Raw genomic sequence first — 17427 nt, forward strand, 5'->3', positions numbered from 1 at the left:
AGTCACAGAGCTCTGCAGCAATGGAAACAAAAGCAGGACACGCCAACTGGATGGAAACAAGGAGGCTGCTGGGGAAGTGACAATTTCAGAGGCCAAGTTCCTAGGTCACCCTCATATTACATTCTCTGTCTGGTTCAAGCTTGGAAGCAACCATATGGCTCAGTACGAGATAAATGGAGTACTCTTAGAGGATCTGTAGTCTTAAATCATAGCACAGTACTGCTTCCACAATATTCTTACCACTATGCAGAAGTAATTATATCAACAAAACTATGTTCTGCAAGTCCACCTCAATGTATTCCCAGAGAAGTACAAGCTATTGACTACACTAGAAACAGCTCAGTGACTTGTACACTTCTAGGAGGTGCAAAGACACAAGGAAGAAGACACAAATGCAAGACTCAACTCGAGATCCCTGAAAGCTCAGAGAAGCTGCTGATCTACACCAACTCATTTCTTTTTTCTAAGCGTACTTAGAGATAAAAATGAAATCTACTTTAAACTAAAACTGCATTGTTTTTTCAGCACTCCTTATAAACAGCAGAAGGAAGTTTTGGAATGGCCCATGAGGTGCTTTGTGAGCAGGGCCTCTGATAACAACAGGCTGTGGCTTTTGCAGAGTGTTGGAGCAGTTGGAAGCCCAGTCTGGTAAATCTTCATTAACAATCCCAGTAACAAACTGCAATGACTTGTCTTGTCTCCCACTTCTCAGTGTCTATCTGGTTGTTATCGTAGTTGAAATCTGGAACCAAAACCGTGGCTCTCACACCAACACAAGAGCTCTCATTTCACTCTCTTGCATGTCCATTTTCTCGTCTCGCTGCTTCTGACAGCTCTGCTTTGCCTTGTTTGGCAACTCTCACAGATGTCATTCCCTTTTATATTTCCCCCTCTTTTTGTTTCCCCATCTGTGTTTTCCTCACACCTTTTATTCAGGCCCCAAGTTCAGGGCTCTGTATTCCCTCCCTCCATCTGCCTTGTCACCTGTGCTGAGGCAAAGGAGCCCGCAGCATCTCGCGTGCCTCCGTCAGGCCCTGCCAGCTAAACCCACACCACCGGGAGCTGGGCTCAGGGTTGCATAATGCATGACCTGGAAAGCACAAAGCCCATCAGCACTAACAGGCAGCAACTGCAAGTTATTTAAAAGCAGAGTCCCCAAATGAACCTGAATGCTGGCTAAGCACATGCAATGTATGGAGAGCAAGCTACAAAGGGGCACAATGCTCTGATACGTAACAGTCACACGAGAAACAGTTCACAAAGGGAAGGGAAATGTACAGGCTTGTGGCCTGTATTCAGCGGCCAGGAGAATGCAGAAAACACACCAATGTTCTGCCACTCTGCAGGCTGAGCCTGTGAATAGAAAAGTTTTAAAAAAAGGTACAGCAGGAGAAAGCTGTAAGCCTTATTCTGCAGGACCAAAAGCGCTGACAGCCTCACCAGCTGAGAGATGAGCCACTTGGGAGCAAAGAGCAGCAACCAAAACAGACACAGAACACAAATTCTTCACCCAGTGTGAGCTTAACACATTGGCTGTGAATCTGAAAACCCCACAGCATGTAAAAGTTACCTGAAATCACAATGTGCAGAGGGACTGAAGTGTCCTTAACTCGGAGCTCCAGCGAAACTAATGGATGTGTCTGAGTCCCTGTGCCCAGGCTAATGGAACTGCCCCTGCTGCAACAGCCTGCAGTGAGAGCTCAAATCCAAAGGGATCTCTGGTGCACAATGACCTCAGCTCAGGTAAAGGACAGGAAGGAACAGGGCAGTTCCCCAGGCAAAGACGGCAGAAGGTGGAGAGCACGCAGTGATGATGGGAAAAGTGCTCCTAGCAGAGATTCCCAAGCTCTACCCCACGGCCAGCAGCGTGCTGTGCACAGCTCTGTACTCTCATGGAGCAACTTCCACTCCTCTGCAGAGTCCCAAAGGGAACACACTTGAGGAGTGACACCCCAGAGACTTACTTTGTCTGTTCTTTATTGAGGTCTGTTCTTCCTGGATTGTGGTGTCTGTGACTCTGGCAAAGGCAGTTGCTGTTGAACAGTACCCATGATGAACCAAATATGACGAAACCATGCTAGAAAAAAAGAAAATACAAAGAGATTATGAGGTACCAGTGAAACAGAGCCATCACACTGGAGCAAAAAGAAACCAATACAACAGAAGTTGCAATCTCACTGAGAAACTCAGCTTGCTTAGGACATAACCAAGGTTCTACTTCTGTGTGTATTTACAAGATGGGCACCTGGTCCTCTGCAAACAGAAGGGAGACTCTAAATTCACTTTACAGAGTGGAAAAAAATAAGATATTCAGAATCTCAATGCATAGACAGTATTTATTTATGACTGCTGTCCAAGGGTCACTCATAAGGGTTCAATACTCTGTTACTGCCAGTGACATACTACACAGACATAAATCTGAGCCTCAGAGAGGTTCATGGCTTTCAAGTAGATCTAAAAAAGAAGAAAATATTCTGGTCCTGAATTTCTTCCATCACTTATTATACCTTTAGTAATTCAAACTCCTTATGAATTCTGCACATTCACAGATACTTTAATCTGGTGTCAGCATTGATTTTAAAAACATTAACACTCTTCAAAGCTGTATTTTTCAAATATCTTTGGGGAGGGAAGACTATCACTGTCAGGAAACAAACACAACAAAACCATCTTCCTGAACAGATAATTTCTAATGCACTTGTGCCTTCCCAGGACACAGTGACTCAGTGATCACTGAATTTTAACAAAATCTAAAAAGCCAGTATGAGGATTTCAAAGCTACTCATGATGAATCTCAAAACCGGCTTCTCATGATGAAGCTGGCAGTGATCTGATCAAGTCACAGCTCAAAGCACACACACAGTTTGGCTACTTTCAGTACAATAAAGAGTATTTTATGAGTCAGCAATCATTCTTAGGGATAACATTGTATACAGGTGTGTAATTTTTGGAAGTTGTTTTAAATACAAGTGCTTCTGCCCGAGAGCGCTATAGGAGGAGCTCCAGAGTGGTGACCCTGACAACCTCACTGGCACATCGGAAGAAAAAATTCTGGAGAACACAAGAAACAAATACAGGGATAAACTGGTCTCACTGCAGCAGAATCAACAGTTCTTGATAAGGGAGGTCCTGGCTCTCTAGTTTGGTCACATTTTGGAAGGCAAATAACACTTCTGAACTCTGACAATTCCTGCCAACTGTTCTCATCAAGTTCAACTCAATCCTTTTTGCAATGAGAAGTGCTTTCAATATTCATAAATTGATAAAATGCCATTAATTGTGCTTTCAGTTAGGTTTGGAAGCCTTTAGTTTAGGCTATTTCTTGCTCTTTCATTTCTGAATTCAGCTGACTTACACACTTGCTTTTCTCCTGTATTAGGAGTTTTTATGGTGTCTTCCCCCTCCCATAGTGCATCACCCCAAAATGTATGTTCTTCCATTGCTACAAGCTTCCATGCAATCTTTGGCTGAAAATTTCTCCCATATCTTTTACATTTGAAACAGCAGCAATCTACACAGGCAAGACTTAAACAACAGAACACAGGGTAAAACAATCTGAGCAAAATGCACAGAGTGGCAATTTTTGCCATAAGAGAGCACACAAATTAGAACTTAAGAAGTATTTAAAGCCTAACAAGAGGGAAGAAGCTGAACACCAAGGCAGTGACTTACTTCTGCAGCATGGCTTGCCACTCTCCCAGCCTGTCTCCTATGGGAAACCTCTTAATGGTGCTCTGGATCTTCGCCCTCCACTCCCTCATGTAGTCCTCGATGTCAAACACAAAGGGCTGCTGCCCAAAGTTGGCATCCACGATCTCTCCTGGAGTCTGGAGACCCACCGTAGGGTAGAGGTTTGACTGGGAAGGCAGAAAAACAAACCTGTATTAAACACAGCTTTCTCCTTCCAGTTCCAGTTATGTGGTTTGGTAAAACCAAAGAGCTGCTCTTTAAATTGAAATAAATATAATGGAACTGAAAGAGGCAACAGCACTTTGGGAATTTATCAAGGAATCCTGTGACTTATTGTGCATTTTTGAAAAGTTACTGCATCAAACCAGAACAATGGGTTCAATCCCCCAGCAGCCTGGGATTGAGGCCATGACTGCTGTCTGTAGATGGCACTTCTGGCTTAGTTTTCTATAATGTCTACCAAGAGAAATTGTCACTTCTCTTCTAGACCCAGCAAATAATGTAACAACAGCAGAAATAATAATGGAAAATAATAATAATAGTAATAATAATAATAACAGTAACAACAACAATAATAATAATAAATAATGAGAGGTGCATAATCTCAGTCAATGGATCTGTGTATTTCCTCCTGTTTCAACACTACTCTTTTATTCCTTGGACATTGTTATCTCAGTATTGTACCTCTCTGATGAAAATGGAACAGACAGTGGTGGAGCTCTGAGGTTAGGTCTTTGATGATCCCAAGATCCCAAGACACCCAGAAAAGAAATTATACTACTGATAAATTAATTTCATTTTAAGAAAAAGTCTACAGGTCCAAATGGAAGCTTTGACCCATCATCAGCATCTAATTCAGCTTCTAAGGATGATTTAATTGAAAATAGGTGTTCAAAATGTATCAGAAGTTCTCTGAAATCATGCTATATTAAGAATAAGCTTACAGATACAAATGGAATCCCTGAGCCCACTTAAATGTTGGGGAAAGAGAAACAGCATCAGAAAAGGTACAGGGATGCCTGGTTCTCATCACTGATCACATTTTTCAAGAGCATGTTCCATTCACTGTCAAGTTGCTTCTCTGCAGCACAGATTACTTTTCTGTTTGCAATACAGACACAAACTTCACTAATTCTCTGTTTCACAGCGTGTGCTGAGTCTGTAGTGTGGGGGAAGAAATCTCTCTTGTGCCACTCAGGAACTGTTTGGTGTTGGTTTTTTCCACTTTGCCCTAAAACAGTGGAACCAGAAACTGGACACTGGGCAAGGCACAGGGACACTTGTATGGAATTGAAGTCTGGAAGGTGCCTGGCTGCAGTGCCTTGCTGAGAGCTGAATCCATGTCAGATGTTAGAACTGTAGAGGAGCAGACCTCCCTCCTTAAGTCCAGTCACAAACCTAGGATGATCCCCTCCTCTATAGCAACAGACATGGGCATTCCTACAATTACCTGGGAAATTTCTTCAACTTATTCTTCCTTGTTGCAGAGATGAGGATGATTAAGGCCTGGAACAGGCTCCAAAAGAAAATGCAGCATCTCTATTCTCATTTTCAAAACTGAACTGGTTAAAAACCTGACCAAACTCCTCTACCTTTGAAATTATCAGACCTCAAAACACCAAGTAAAGAAATTAATCTATAAATACAGGCTGGAAATTGAAAAGAGATCAGGATGACTGCATTCCTGGTGATTCACTAAACCTCCTTTCCTGTTTCCACACCAAGGAAATCTTTAGGTCAGAGATGTGCAAAGTAAATACAGCATAGTAAAGGAAGAGCTACCAGAGGAAAATGCTGTAATTACATTTAGTCCCTCTATTCTTTCAAAATTGGTTGACATGGAAATATCTCTAAAGAAGGATCAGATATTTTCCACAGCCCATACTTTGGACTTCTTATTATCTTCTCAGTATCTTAAACCCAAGGGTTTCCAAAGCCAGGAATGAGACACCCAAAATACTTGGAAGTTGGAAGCAAACCTCCCGCAATTTTGGCTATGCCCATCTTTGAGCAGAAGCTGCCTACCCTCTACATCTCTCAAATCATCACTAAGGTAAAATTCTGTTTTTCAATGTAGGATGTGTTCTCTCTGTTTAGCAGCTGTTGGGAAGTTCACGTATCTCCAGCACTCTGCCAGCTGCAGGCAGACACAATCCCAGAGCCCACTGAACCAGGAGATGCTTTTCCTGCCAAGTTTTTCAGGAGCACCTTCTCCGTGACATCTGGCCCACCTCTTGCCCTGATGTTGGCCACCAGTTACTCACAACCCCCACTGTTCATCTTGACCTGGTTTTTAACCCCCTTTTCCCTCTGCACTCCTACAATACCATCCCAGGCACTTCTGGTTTTTTTTTATCTCCTATTATTCCTTCAACCTCCAGAAGAAAAAGGAAACTCCCTCTTTTCCTCTGTGGGAATTCACTCCTATTTCAAGCAGCTCTTTTGGTTTTAACTTCAGCCTGTGCTAAGCCAAAATGTGTTTTTTCCTATCACTATTTTTGTACAAATGAAAACACCCTTTAGAGGAAACTGAAATAAGCCAAAGCAAGTATGTTTCAACATCCGTGTTTCTGGTTTTCAAATTAATGTATCCATTTCAACTTCCTAATATTGTGACTTCTGCAAAATATTGCCTTCACCATTTGCCTCTGGAAGGGGAATTTTGGAACAAGCATTTCAAGGAAATTATTTCTAATCTGGCAATGTTTTGAAGGGTCAATTTAATTGACCCTTCAGCTCCAACGCCCCTGAGGCTGTAATGCAAGGAAAAGCCCTCCCTTAAAGTCCTCCTGGAGGGGTGAGTAATAAGGAAGGGACCAGAGCCCAAAAATCCATGTGGAGCTGCCCAAACCAGAGCACTTCAAAGGTCACTCAGGTAAGTTTGCTGTTCCCACTCCTGTTTGCAATTAAATTTTCAGAACTGCAGCTTTAGCAGGTGAAGTACACAGACTCTATAGTGGACACTTTCTTTTCTTTACCTTATAATCATTGGATATTGTGTTTGAGCCTGAAACAGAGAACTAGAAAAAATGAAACCTGCAAGTGATGAGCTTCATATTCTCTACTGCCTCAAAAATTCTACAATCTCTGACAGTATTCATTATATTTAAACCAAAGTCTATCTTGGGTTTGGCATCTCCTTCTCTAGGAAAGGCAGTAACCTCAACTGTTTGAACAACCAATAATCCATGGGCCAAGGGAGCAAAAAGAACACATGGAATACATTGGTCTGTGCAAGGGTGAAGGAAGAAGGCAGTAATCCAAGGGAAGGATATTGGAAAAGAGAATGCTGAAATCAGGTGTAGGCGCCCTTAGGAAGCTGCCAGCAGAGCAGCAGAGTGATTTAGCATAAGCAGAGGGATGTCCTAGATCCACATGGAGGCAGAAGTCTCCTATCCTTGCTCACATCCACAATTAAGGGGTAAAAAGACCCCATCAAGCTTCTTTCCTCCTCTTTTCAAAGAGGAATTATCTCATGAAGGATAATTCTCAATAGTAGGAGGCCTACAGAGCATAAGCTCTTCTCCTTCCTGGCCCAGAAAAACAGGGTTATGGATTAGCTGCTGCTGTAAAAGCCAGAAGGGGATTTCCCCAGAAAACACCTCGGCAACCTGGCTGGTAAAGGTACAGAAACCATTTACACACCATTTAACCACTGGAGATTCCACCAGGAGGCATCTGCCAAAACCTACCCTGGCCAGATTTTCTCCCAGTTTTACACTAAAACATCTCCTCTGCACAAGACACAGAGAGAAACAAGCCTCAGATCTGTGAGGATGATCTGACCAGATCAAGAAGCAGCAGGACAGGGAGATGCCAGGGGCTCAGGAGAGTTTTGAGCTCAATCTCACTGGCACTGCAAAACCTCAGTGCAGCAAACACCCTTCTGTCTGCTCTGCCTGCCCAGCTGCTCATCCCCTGTGCTAACAGAGACCCAGCACAGAGGTGAACAGCTTACACACAAACATTAAATGTCTGTGTCAGCTCCCTGTGCACTCCAGGATCAACAGGATGCAAGTTAAGCTAAGCAGGACAGGGAATTTCAACCTGCCAAATCTGTGCTGTGAAGCTCCACAGCAACACTTGAGCAGTAAATGACAAAGCAGTGGTACATGTGCTGGACAGCCATTTCTGACTGACAGGAGCCTAAATAGCCATTGTCTATCTCAACATGGACACTGCTCCTGCCGCAGAAGGAGAAGCAGTCTAGCCAAATAAGACTAAGTGCTGAAAAAATTAGAAAGAATATGGTAAATCTGTGACTACTTATGCAATCTATATCCAGAGGGAAAACAAACAGCACCAAAAACTAAGGGGTACATCAGAGAAGCATCTTCTTGCTGTGGATGCAAGGTTATCACAATACCTCACTCCAAAAGGTTAATCTTCATGGAAAGGCAAACTATTCTTGTACTTTAATAAATTGTACTTGGACCAAGTGAATGAACTGCTGTGGAACAACCCACATAAAGAGCTTCTGGTTTAGAACACACTGCAATGTTACCAAGTTCAAAGACCCTAGGACAAAAAAAACCCCAGAACACGCTGTACTGACAGCTGATGTGAAAAGGCCAATCAAATAACTGCAGTCTAAGTGCAGGCTGTAGTTGGGATATGAGAGAAATCTGTAAAGCCCTAAATCCCATTGGGAAGGTCAACAGGGAGTGCTGGCCGTTATTTCTCACAATATAAAAATTAGAGGAACAAGATACATTTTTTGACAGGAAGTACAGAACAAAGCAAAGCAACCTTTCTTCCACACAACAGGGAAGTCAACCAAGAAAATTGATTACTTTGTAGGCCTAAAAAAAGTTACCCAAACTAAGAAATTTGTCACAGTAAATTAATTAGTGGTTATTAAGTACAAAGACAGGAGTGCAACCTTAGGGACAAGAAGTCCTGTGTATGAGAGGGATGCAGTGGATGTGTTGGTGTATGCCTGACCTGGGTTTACCTTTTTTTTACTGAACACATCCTCCTTGTCCAGGAACACTTGGGTCTAGAAAAGAGGGAACATTTTCTTGTGCTTTTGTGAGGCCTGACTAGACACCAGTGTAACTATGCAGATGTACTCCTCCTCAGAGTCAAAGCTGCAATGACCTGTAATGAAGTTTGCATCCTTGCTTTAACTCTGGGAAAAGGAGCAACATATTCTTAGAGGTGGTGAGGGATGAGAGGAGGCATGTGAGTAGCCCACAAACCCAGTCACAGGATTATGAAGTTTCAGAAAAAGGAGCATCCACATCATTCAGTAATGTGTGTTATCATGTTTTTTTTCAACAGGGCATCAAACAGAAAAAAAAAAAAAAAAAAAAATCACACCCCCACACTCTCCCCCTCCCTTCTGTTTGCATCCTTACTTAAAATACTGAAAATAGGTGTACTTACAGGGAGGTCTGTAAAGGCTATACCTGTGGGGGGAAAAATATTAGAATTAAAAAGACAAAGGATTTTTTCCCTGCTTGCCTATATCCTTAACATGCTACAAAACATGACTCCATTTCAAATCCCAGCTGTGACCCTGCATTTCACTACCTCATGTATTTAGAAGTAACTCCCCTCCCCAATCCCCTCCTCTGCAAAGTTTTGCATCTAGAGAAAGATTCAGGAAAAAGCCTAAATGTTTTCAACATCTCTCCCAAAAATTTGATTTTTTCTAAAAGCAGCGCCTCTTTCCTTTGCTTCTCCCTCTGTTACTAGGAAGGAGTTAGTTTTCACAACTCACTGTGGTGTTAGAAACAGAGTTTTAGCATAAAATTGCTTTGGTTTAGGCTATAACTGATTATTCTTATCAGCGAGAGAAGGAGGAATGAATATTCAGCACTTGGCATTACAGCTGGGGAACAGCCCTGCAACAGGACCAGGCTGCAGCCAGGAGCACCTGAGAAGCACAGTGCAAGGAACAGCCTTATCCTCAACTCAGCTGACACAGCTCCAAACAGAAATGAAGGGAAAAAGGGTATGGTTTCCCTTTTTATTTACATCCGGCATATCAGAAAAGAGGCATTGAAGCTGAGGCAGCCATTGCCTGGCATGGCTAACAGAGTTTTGGCTAGAGACAACACTCACCAGAGCCAGCTACCCCAGGCACAGCTCTGCACCTGCTTTAGGTGCATCTCCAGAGGATGGAGCCTCTCCTGCCACGGGTGGGATCCAGCAGCACAGGGAGATGGATCAGCCAGAGCCAGCAGCTCTGCCCCCCAAGCTCTGGGTCACCCTCACCAACAGCACGGGGGACACTGCTGCCATCACCTCACCAGGCTCAGCTAAATCCAGACTTCCAGGAGCCAGTCTGGAAGCTGCAGGCTTTCCCCATGTGTGCTCCCAAGAATGATTTCATGTCCTCAGCCACAGGAAGGCTGGTACCCACACCAGTACACCCAGTTCTCACACACGTCCCACCTCTCCTCCTTCCCTTCTGCCTGGCACTGGAAGGCACTGCAGAAGCAGGAGAACACCACCCTCTGTTTTTAATTTTAGGACTATTTTAACCCAGAGCTGCAGTGTAACGTTACCAGATCAGTCTGAAATTGTAATTTAAACCAATTTTAGGAGTCAAACTAGGAAACAAGTAATTTCTATTCAAAACAGCACAGATCTAAATCGAATACTCACAAAGAAATCCTGAATATTTTACTAAACAGTCAATAAAGTTAAATTAACATCATGGCAGATAGTCAATATGGTTTAATGAACATCCTGGCAGTTTGGACCTTGTCTGTTGAGCACCCTCTCTACAACCCAACCAAAGACTGTGAACACAGGTGATGTTGAACACCTGGCTGAGGAAAACATTCAGTAAGCATTTCTCTCACCTTGTCACTTTGCCCAGATATTGTTCCTCACTCAAACTTTTTTTTCACTTTGCAATTATTTTGCTCAGCTGGATGAAAAGGTGAATGAAAGCTTGTTTTCCTACTCTTATGCCACAATGAGGCCAATCTCCCTGAGCCTGTTGTCCACTGGAGTCTTTCTCTGCCCCCAGCACCTCTCAGAGCCAAAGGTGGCCAGCCTGTGTGGCTGGAAGCTGCTTCCAGCACCTGGACAAGCACATGGTTTTTGAATGGACTACAAGGTGGGTGGAAAATTGGCTGAACTGTCAGGATAGAAGAGTTGTGATCAGCAGCTCAAAGTCCAAGAGTTGTCCCTCAGGGATCAGTGGCAGGGCCAACACAGTTCCATGTCTTCACTAATGACCTGGACAATGGGACAAAGTGTGCTCAGGAGAGCACACAAGAGAGTGGACAATAGGCTGGAGGGCACAGTGCTATAGCTGGAGAAATGATCCAGCACAAGCCTCCCAAAGCTCAACAAAAGCACCCTAAGAGCCCTGCCATAGAGCAGGCTGTGACACTCCCAGAAAACAGGACAGGATGAGGCTGACTGGAGAGAAAGCAGATCTGCAGAAAAGATTCAGGGTCCTGCTGGGCAACAAGTAGATCAGGAACCAGCAGTGGGTCCTTGCAGCAAAGGACATCAACCACATCCTGAGTTGTATTAGTGAGAGTGTAGGTTAAGGGATGGGATTTCTCCCTTCTTTTCCAACACTGATTAGTCTACACTTCAGTTATGATGTTCACTTTAGGGCGCCCCAGCACAGGACACAGTGAGACTGGAGTGAGTCCAGCCGAGGCCAGCAAGACGAAGACAGGCTAAGGGAAAAGTCTCTGTTCAGCCTCAAAAACATTAGGGCAGGCACCTATTGCTGCCCACAGCTGTCATACAGGAGGGCACAAAAAAGGCTTTTCTCAGAGATGTGTGGTGGCAGGAGACAGGAAGCAACACAGACAAGCTGCAACATGGGAAATTCTAATGAGAAAAAGTCAGTATGAATTTTGGTCAAACACTGGATCAGGACCAGAAAAGCTCCCAGATGATTTCCATTCTTAAAGACAGTAAAAACTTAGTGAGTTTCTGAGTAACACAATCTAGTTTGGGCCTGCTTTCAGCAGGGTGTTGGATGCTTGACCTCCAGAGATCCCTCCCAGAGAAAATAATTCTATGATTCTATAAATAAACTTATTACATTGCCTTTACAATGAGACAAATGTATGTTTTCCACATTCTGTTATGCAACTCAGACTAATAAAATGCTTTATGCTGACAGCACTTGGTCTGTTGCAGAGATGTCTGCTTAGAGTTTCTGCATCTGCACTGCTACACAACTGCATCCAGGAAAGCCAACAGCAGAAAGTGAAATAATCACAGCTTGAATGTGAAACTGTTTTCTTTCTCTGCAGCCCCTCCAAAGCCTGGATCCAGTTTAAAACCACAGCCTTCTTAAAAACATAAGGACTGGACGAATCAAGAGGTCAGGAAGCAAGAGCAAGTGTGTGAAGGGCCTCCCCTCTAAGTCCATGAAGTTAATGTGATCATCAAGGCAGTGACATAAAGACATTAAATGAAGGTTCAGTGCTAGGGCACAGTGTGATTTTCATTTTCACCTGCCAGATAAACAAAGGACTTCCACTTTCCATGACTGCACTAACACATGACCCCATGCACAGAACATGTTCGTGGACCTTCCAGCCCATCTCTGCTCTCCACCCAGCACCAATCATCCTTTCTGCCTCACAACTGGCCACTTACAGAATTCAATTTGCACAAGACAGCAAACATTGGTAATCAGCCACAGCAATCCAGTGCCTGCACAGCAGGGTATCCTCCAGCATCTGTTTAGGTAACTGTGATCCAGGGAATCCTTAAGCACTGCTGCTGGATTGCAATAAACACAACATGTTCAGCAGTGTGGGCATCCTAAGGAGCAGACCAGGAAATGGCAGCCCATGAAAATACTTGAATACTTCTCCAACGTGCTGCTGAGGAGAAGCACTGCCAAACCCACACACCTCTGCATGCCCTTGGAAACAGATACCCTCCAGTCAGGCCACCTGGGTAAACCTGCTCATACAGAGAACAAGGCTGTAGCCAAGTCTGGTATTTTCTGTTCACTCTGGTAGTGAATGAGGGTGGTGAGGCCGTGGCACAGAATGTCCAGAGAAGCTGTGGCTGCCCCATCCCTGGAAGTGTTCAAGGCCAAGGTGGATGGGGCCCTGTGCAACCTGGTCTAGTAGAAGGTGTCTCTGCCCACAGCAGAGGGGCTGGAACGACATGATCTTAAAGGTCCCTTCTGACCCAAACCACTCCAGAATTCTATGGTTTTAAATCTGATTAATCTGAAGTCCTGTTTTGACCATCCCAATGCTCTTGCTGTCTGCAAACTTCATTTGAAGCTTTGGGGTCAAACCTATAAAATCTGGGACTGACACCTGCATGTCTCTCACAATAGGTTTCTGCATTACTCCTAATGCTCCTCCTAGTCTCTAAACTGGCTGCAGAATGGATATTCCACTTTTTAGGTTAACTTGGTTTTTCCAAGAGCCTGCACTAGAACTCAAACTACGGGAAGTTTTCTATGCCAAGACTTCAGAGGGTTGCATGCTCTTTTTATAGCCCTGCTGCTCCATTTACCTTGGTCTGCTGTCAAAGTCTGAGATCTGAGACACTCCTACATTAGTCCCTGAGCAAACTCATCCACTTAAACCCAGAGACCTGCAGCAGTCACATTTCCTCCTCATGTCCTGGTCCAAGACTTTCTGCTTAATGGCTGGTGCCCCAACATTTCTGCCTCTTTCTCTCCAAATTCACTCTCATCACACTTCTAGCCACATCTCACTATGTTTTCCACTGCCAGGACTCTGCTCAGAACTTGTCAAAAGTGTTTCATCAGCAGCCAGAAGACATTCAAGACATTTTCCAGAACAGAGAATTAAGACTACATACGATGTCAAACAGTTTTCATGTGACGTCTCCAAATAAAGTTCAAGACTTAGCTCCAACCAGAACATCCAGAATTTGTGATGGCCAAGAAAACAGTTCTTATACAGTGCTCCTGATGGATCTGATTAAATGAAAAAGTATGGAGACAATGGAAGATAATAGTTAAGCAACAGAAGAAATTGCAAGGAAAACAAAAGGGGGGTGTCTAATTAATAGATGAAGAGGAGAAGACTTAAATGGTGAAGAGTGAATTAGAAAGACAAAGCTACAGTAATCCCATCAAAAGAAAGACAAAATCAAACTCTGAAACCCCACTCTCAAGCTAACTGGCCTCACAAAGGGGCTGATTAGCCTCATGAATATTCTTGGCATCTGCAGTAGGATTACACAATTACCTCATCTCCTAGGAGGAGACATACATGGCTTCCACAGCTTCATGTCAGGGAACACCTAGAAAAACTCACATTCATCCCTTTCCTGGTAAACTTTGGGTTTACACAACACAAAAATGAGATTCTTGAGTTAGCACTAAATATCATTAATTCAAGACCTTCAAGGAGTTGCCTCTTTCAGGAAAGAAAGCATTCTGACTTCCAAACAAATCATTGCTCCTGCCTCCATTTGGCCTTGGTTCCTCTGCTGTCTCACCCCCTCCTCACATCTCTGCTCTGTGCCCATGAGGAGCAGTGTAACCCCTGGCCAAGGGGCTCCTCTTCTCAGCACTGAGCACTTCCCCTGGACAGTTTCTTTATCAGTGACACAAACAGACTCTGCTGGCCCTGACCAACAGCCTCCTCAGATGAGATTTTCATTCTGCTTTTGTGAAAAGGCAGTAAAATGTTCCTGCAGCTTTTGTGGGGTCACCCAGCAAGGTCTGAGGTCTGCTGCTCCCTTCTGCACTTCCATCCATGTCTCCTCTAACCACACCATCTCTCCTCCCTCTGTCTATCCCTATTATGCCCCTACAGCTCAGAGAAAAGCTGCTGCACACAGGAGCCAGCTGTGAATGCTGAGGAGAGGCTTCTACCTGTCCTTTTCTCAGACAGCTCATGTCTTGTACTGTACATCTGAAGAGCTCAAGAGGACACCCAGGGGACAGCAATGCTTATACCTAATGCTGCTCTCTAAGCAGGGTAACTTTCTTGTTACCTTTCCTGTTTCTTCCCACTGGCATTGTTCACCACTGGGGTAGGCTGTTCCTCAAGGGGTCATTCAATGTCACATTAGAAAAACATGAGTTTTCCATTCAAAAAAGCCCCATCTTTGAAGAAAAAGGAACAGTTCAATTTAAGAAAGGAAGACTAGATAACTTCTCTGCTGTAAAGAACTCTGAATGTCCCAAAGCAAACAAATCTCTGAGCAAAGACACGAGGCAAAGAATCAGAGGGTGGTAATGACAAAAGATAACACAGAAGTTACTGAACTGGGCTCTTTTATTTGGCTTCATCTGCCCAGACACCCAGGCACAACACAGTCCTGGGTACAAAACAGAGGAGAAAGTAGCAACTTTTCAACTCATACAGTTTATATTGTGGAGATTCTGGTCATTAGAAAGAAATTAAATATCAAATGAACAAACTAGTATTCATTAACTAGAAGATCTGGCCTCCTCCTGACTCTCACACTTTTGTTATGATGAAAAGTAACAGCACTGTCAGGGTGAAAAACAGTGAAGCTGGAAAACCACCCACGTAAACAACAGAAAACATCCAGAGGAGCACAGCACAAACCACTACAGGGAAATACATGCTAAAAGCAAGGACAGCAACTAAAAGGAGACATTTTGTGAAATCTTTTTAACTATTTCATTATCTCAGTTGCTCTTGTTTTATCTTGTATCACTCCTAAGCAAAAGCTCCTGCTCTACACCATCAGCTGCTGCTTTCAAGCCTCGACTTGTCTTACCAGTACTGGACTGACATGGGCAGCCTGAACAACCCCAGCTCTCCCAGCCTTTCCTCTAGGACAGATGCTCCAAAGCCTTCATCACCTTGGCAGCCCTTTGCTGGACTCTCTCCAGTAAGTCCATCTCTCTGTAATAGTGGGGAGCTCAGTACTCCTCCCAAGAGCTCACCAGAAATTCTGTACTCTCCAGGCACACACTGCACTCCTATCCCACTCCTTCCTTCAGCCCAGACAGTAACTCAAAACATCTTTGTTTTGGTCAGTGTTTTGAGCAGGGTATTTTTGGTATTACTCTACCAATTTAATCTTGAATTCAACAAAGTAGAATTGACACAGCAAGGAGAAGCAAAGGAAAGGAGTGCTCATCCCTCCCTGCAAATCAAATGAATCCCAGTACAAAAAGTGAGATGAACCTACAAAAACTTACTGCACATCTTATGTGTTAAAAAAAAAAAAAAAAAAAAAGACAAGAATTTATCTGGGGTGGAGAACATGCCATCCAGAGAAATGGTATTTTCAGGGAAAATGGCCAAAAATTTCTATTTTAGACAACTAAGATACAACAGATGCCTGGAAAACATCTGAGGTATTAATTTGGGCAAAATTTTTTAATCCTTAACTCTAAAACAGTTACTGAAACAAGTGTGAAATTAACCAAATTGTAGCTCAATGCTTAATTCAGACCACTCTTGTGCTGAATTAATGTCTGGCTTTGCGGATGCTCAGACCAACGTGTTGAGGCTTTCAGATGGAAAAGCCCCTTCAAAAATTAAGACATCAGTACCGTGGCTTTGTAGGTAGTTGAACAACACACTAATTAAACCTCCCACTTCTTTCTTTCTTTCCCTCTTGTCCAGCCATTAGACATCTTATCCAACCTCCCACCTACTGTGCAGTAGCAGAGGAAAGCAGAAGAAGCTGTGGATGAAATTCTAACATATCTAAACAAACTGAGCAGCATGGAAACCATTTTACCTGCTGGAAGCATTTCTGTCTTGGAGCCAATTTACAACTGCTGACAGCTGCTGAGTGCTGAGTGCTCTGCCATTTAAACCTTACTCACAGGTGTGGGGCAAGAGTTACAATACAGCAAATTAAACAGCAGCAAGAGCAGGGCTGGAGCATCTCTCTCCTGAGAACACCTTCCTTCACTTACCTAAGCTGTGGCCATTTTTTGTGTAGAAGCAGGTATTGTTGATGAGGTTGACACAGCAGCCGATCACATCTCCAGTGGTGAACGTGGGGCCGTAGGGCTGCCCTGTCCCCGAGGAACAGAAGGAGTGCCCATCATCACCGTGGTACCCATAAGAATGTTTATCCCATCCTGCCAAAGACAAGGCAAAAGAACAGGACAGCAGTGAAGCCAGTTCAGCAGAATCACATGGAACTATTACAACTCTCAGTACACCATTTTCTGCGTGTTTTAAAATTTGATTCCCGCTCCTGATTCATTCCCATATTAATTTTCACATACCGGTAACTGAAAATAAATCAATGGTCATTAATCAGAACACATCATGTGCATTTCAACCCATTTCTCTTTTACCTTGCCTGAGGTGAAACAAACTCTTTTTGTAATAAACTTGTGTTTCCCAAAACCAAAATCTTCCCACAAAAGCATTTAACAAAATAATTCTCAGACAGCTGCAGTTTTGTCTGTAAGCACTGTCACAGGTGTACCAAATGGAGAGAGGCAACTTTTGCATCTGCAAATCTGTATTTCCCTTCCAAGAGTTGATAAGGATTTCTATGTTTCCATTGGGATACAATATTTCCCCGTTCTGCAGACAGCTTAAAACACAACCCTCAAATGTCAAAGGGGAGTTCAATGCAAAGTGGTCAGTTCTAATATTAATATATTTTATTTCTTCTGCCAGTAATATTGTGCTAAGGATTACAGCTGTACCCTGCCCACTTGTTATTTTCTATATATCCCAGTAATTTCATTTGGAGCATTCCTCTGAATGGCACAATCAAAGCCACATCTCATAGAGAGACAGAGTTCTACCAGAAAGTGATACAACATTAAAAACAGACACCTGTGGTTTATAT

The 17427-nt window shown here is 43.4% G+C and overlaps 1 protein-coding gene across 4 annotated transcripts in view; it reads right to left on the reverse strand.

Annotated features, from left to right (window-relative positions):
• Positions 1-17427, reverse strand: part of RANBP10 (RAN binding protein 10) — a 67477-nt gene that overhangs the window by 15207 nt on the left and 34843 nt on the right. For 3 of the 4 annotated variants that reach the window (XM_002195753.6, XM_030282316.4, XM_030282319.4), the window contains 4 exons: positions 16532-16699; positions 9079-9101; positions 3673-3857; positions 1965-2077 (listed from right to left, as the gene is read on the reverse strand). In XM_002195753.6, the coding sequence (XP_002195789.2) occupies positions 1965-2077; positions 3673-3857; positions 9079-9101; positions 16532-16699 (489 nt within the window). Of the gene's footprint in view, positions 1-1964; positions 2078-3672; positions 3858-9078; positions 9102-16531; positions 16700-17427 lie in introns of those variants that run through there. The other variant, XM_032750466.3, reaches the window with a different exon arrangement.

This window comes from Taeniopygia guttata, chromosome 11, assembly GCF_048771995.1.
Source record: "Taeniopygia guttata chromosome 11, bTaeGut7.mat, whole genome shotgun sequence".
In the NCBI taxonomy this organism is placed as follows: Eukaryota; Metazoa; Chordata; class Aves; order Passeriformes; family Estrildidae; genus Taeniopygia; species Taeniopygia guttata.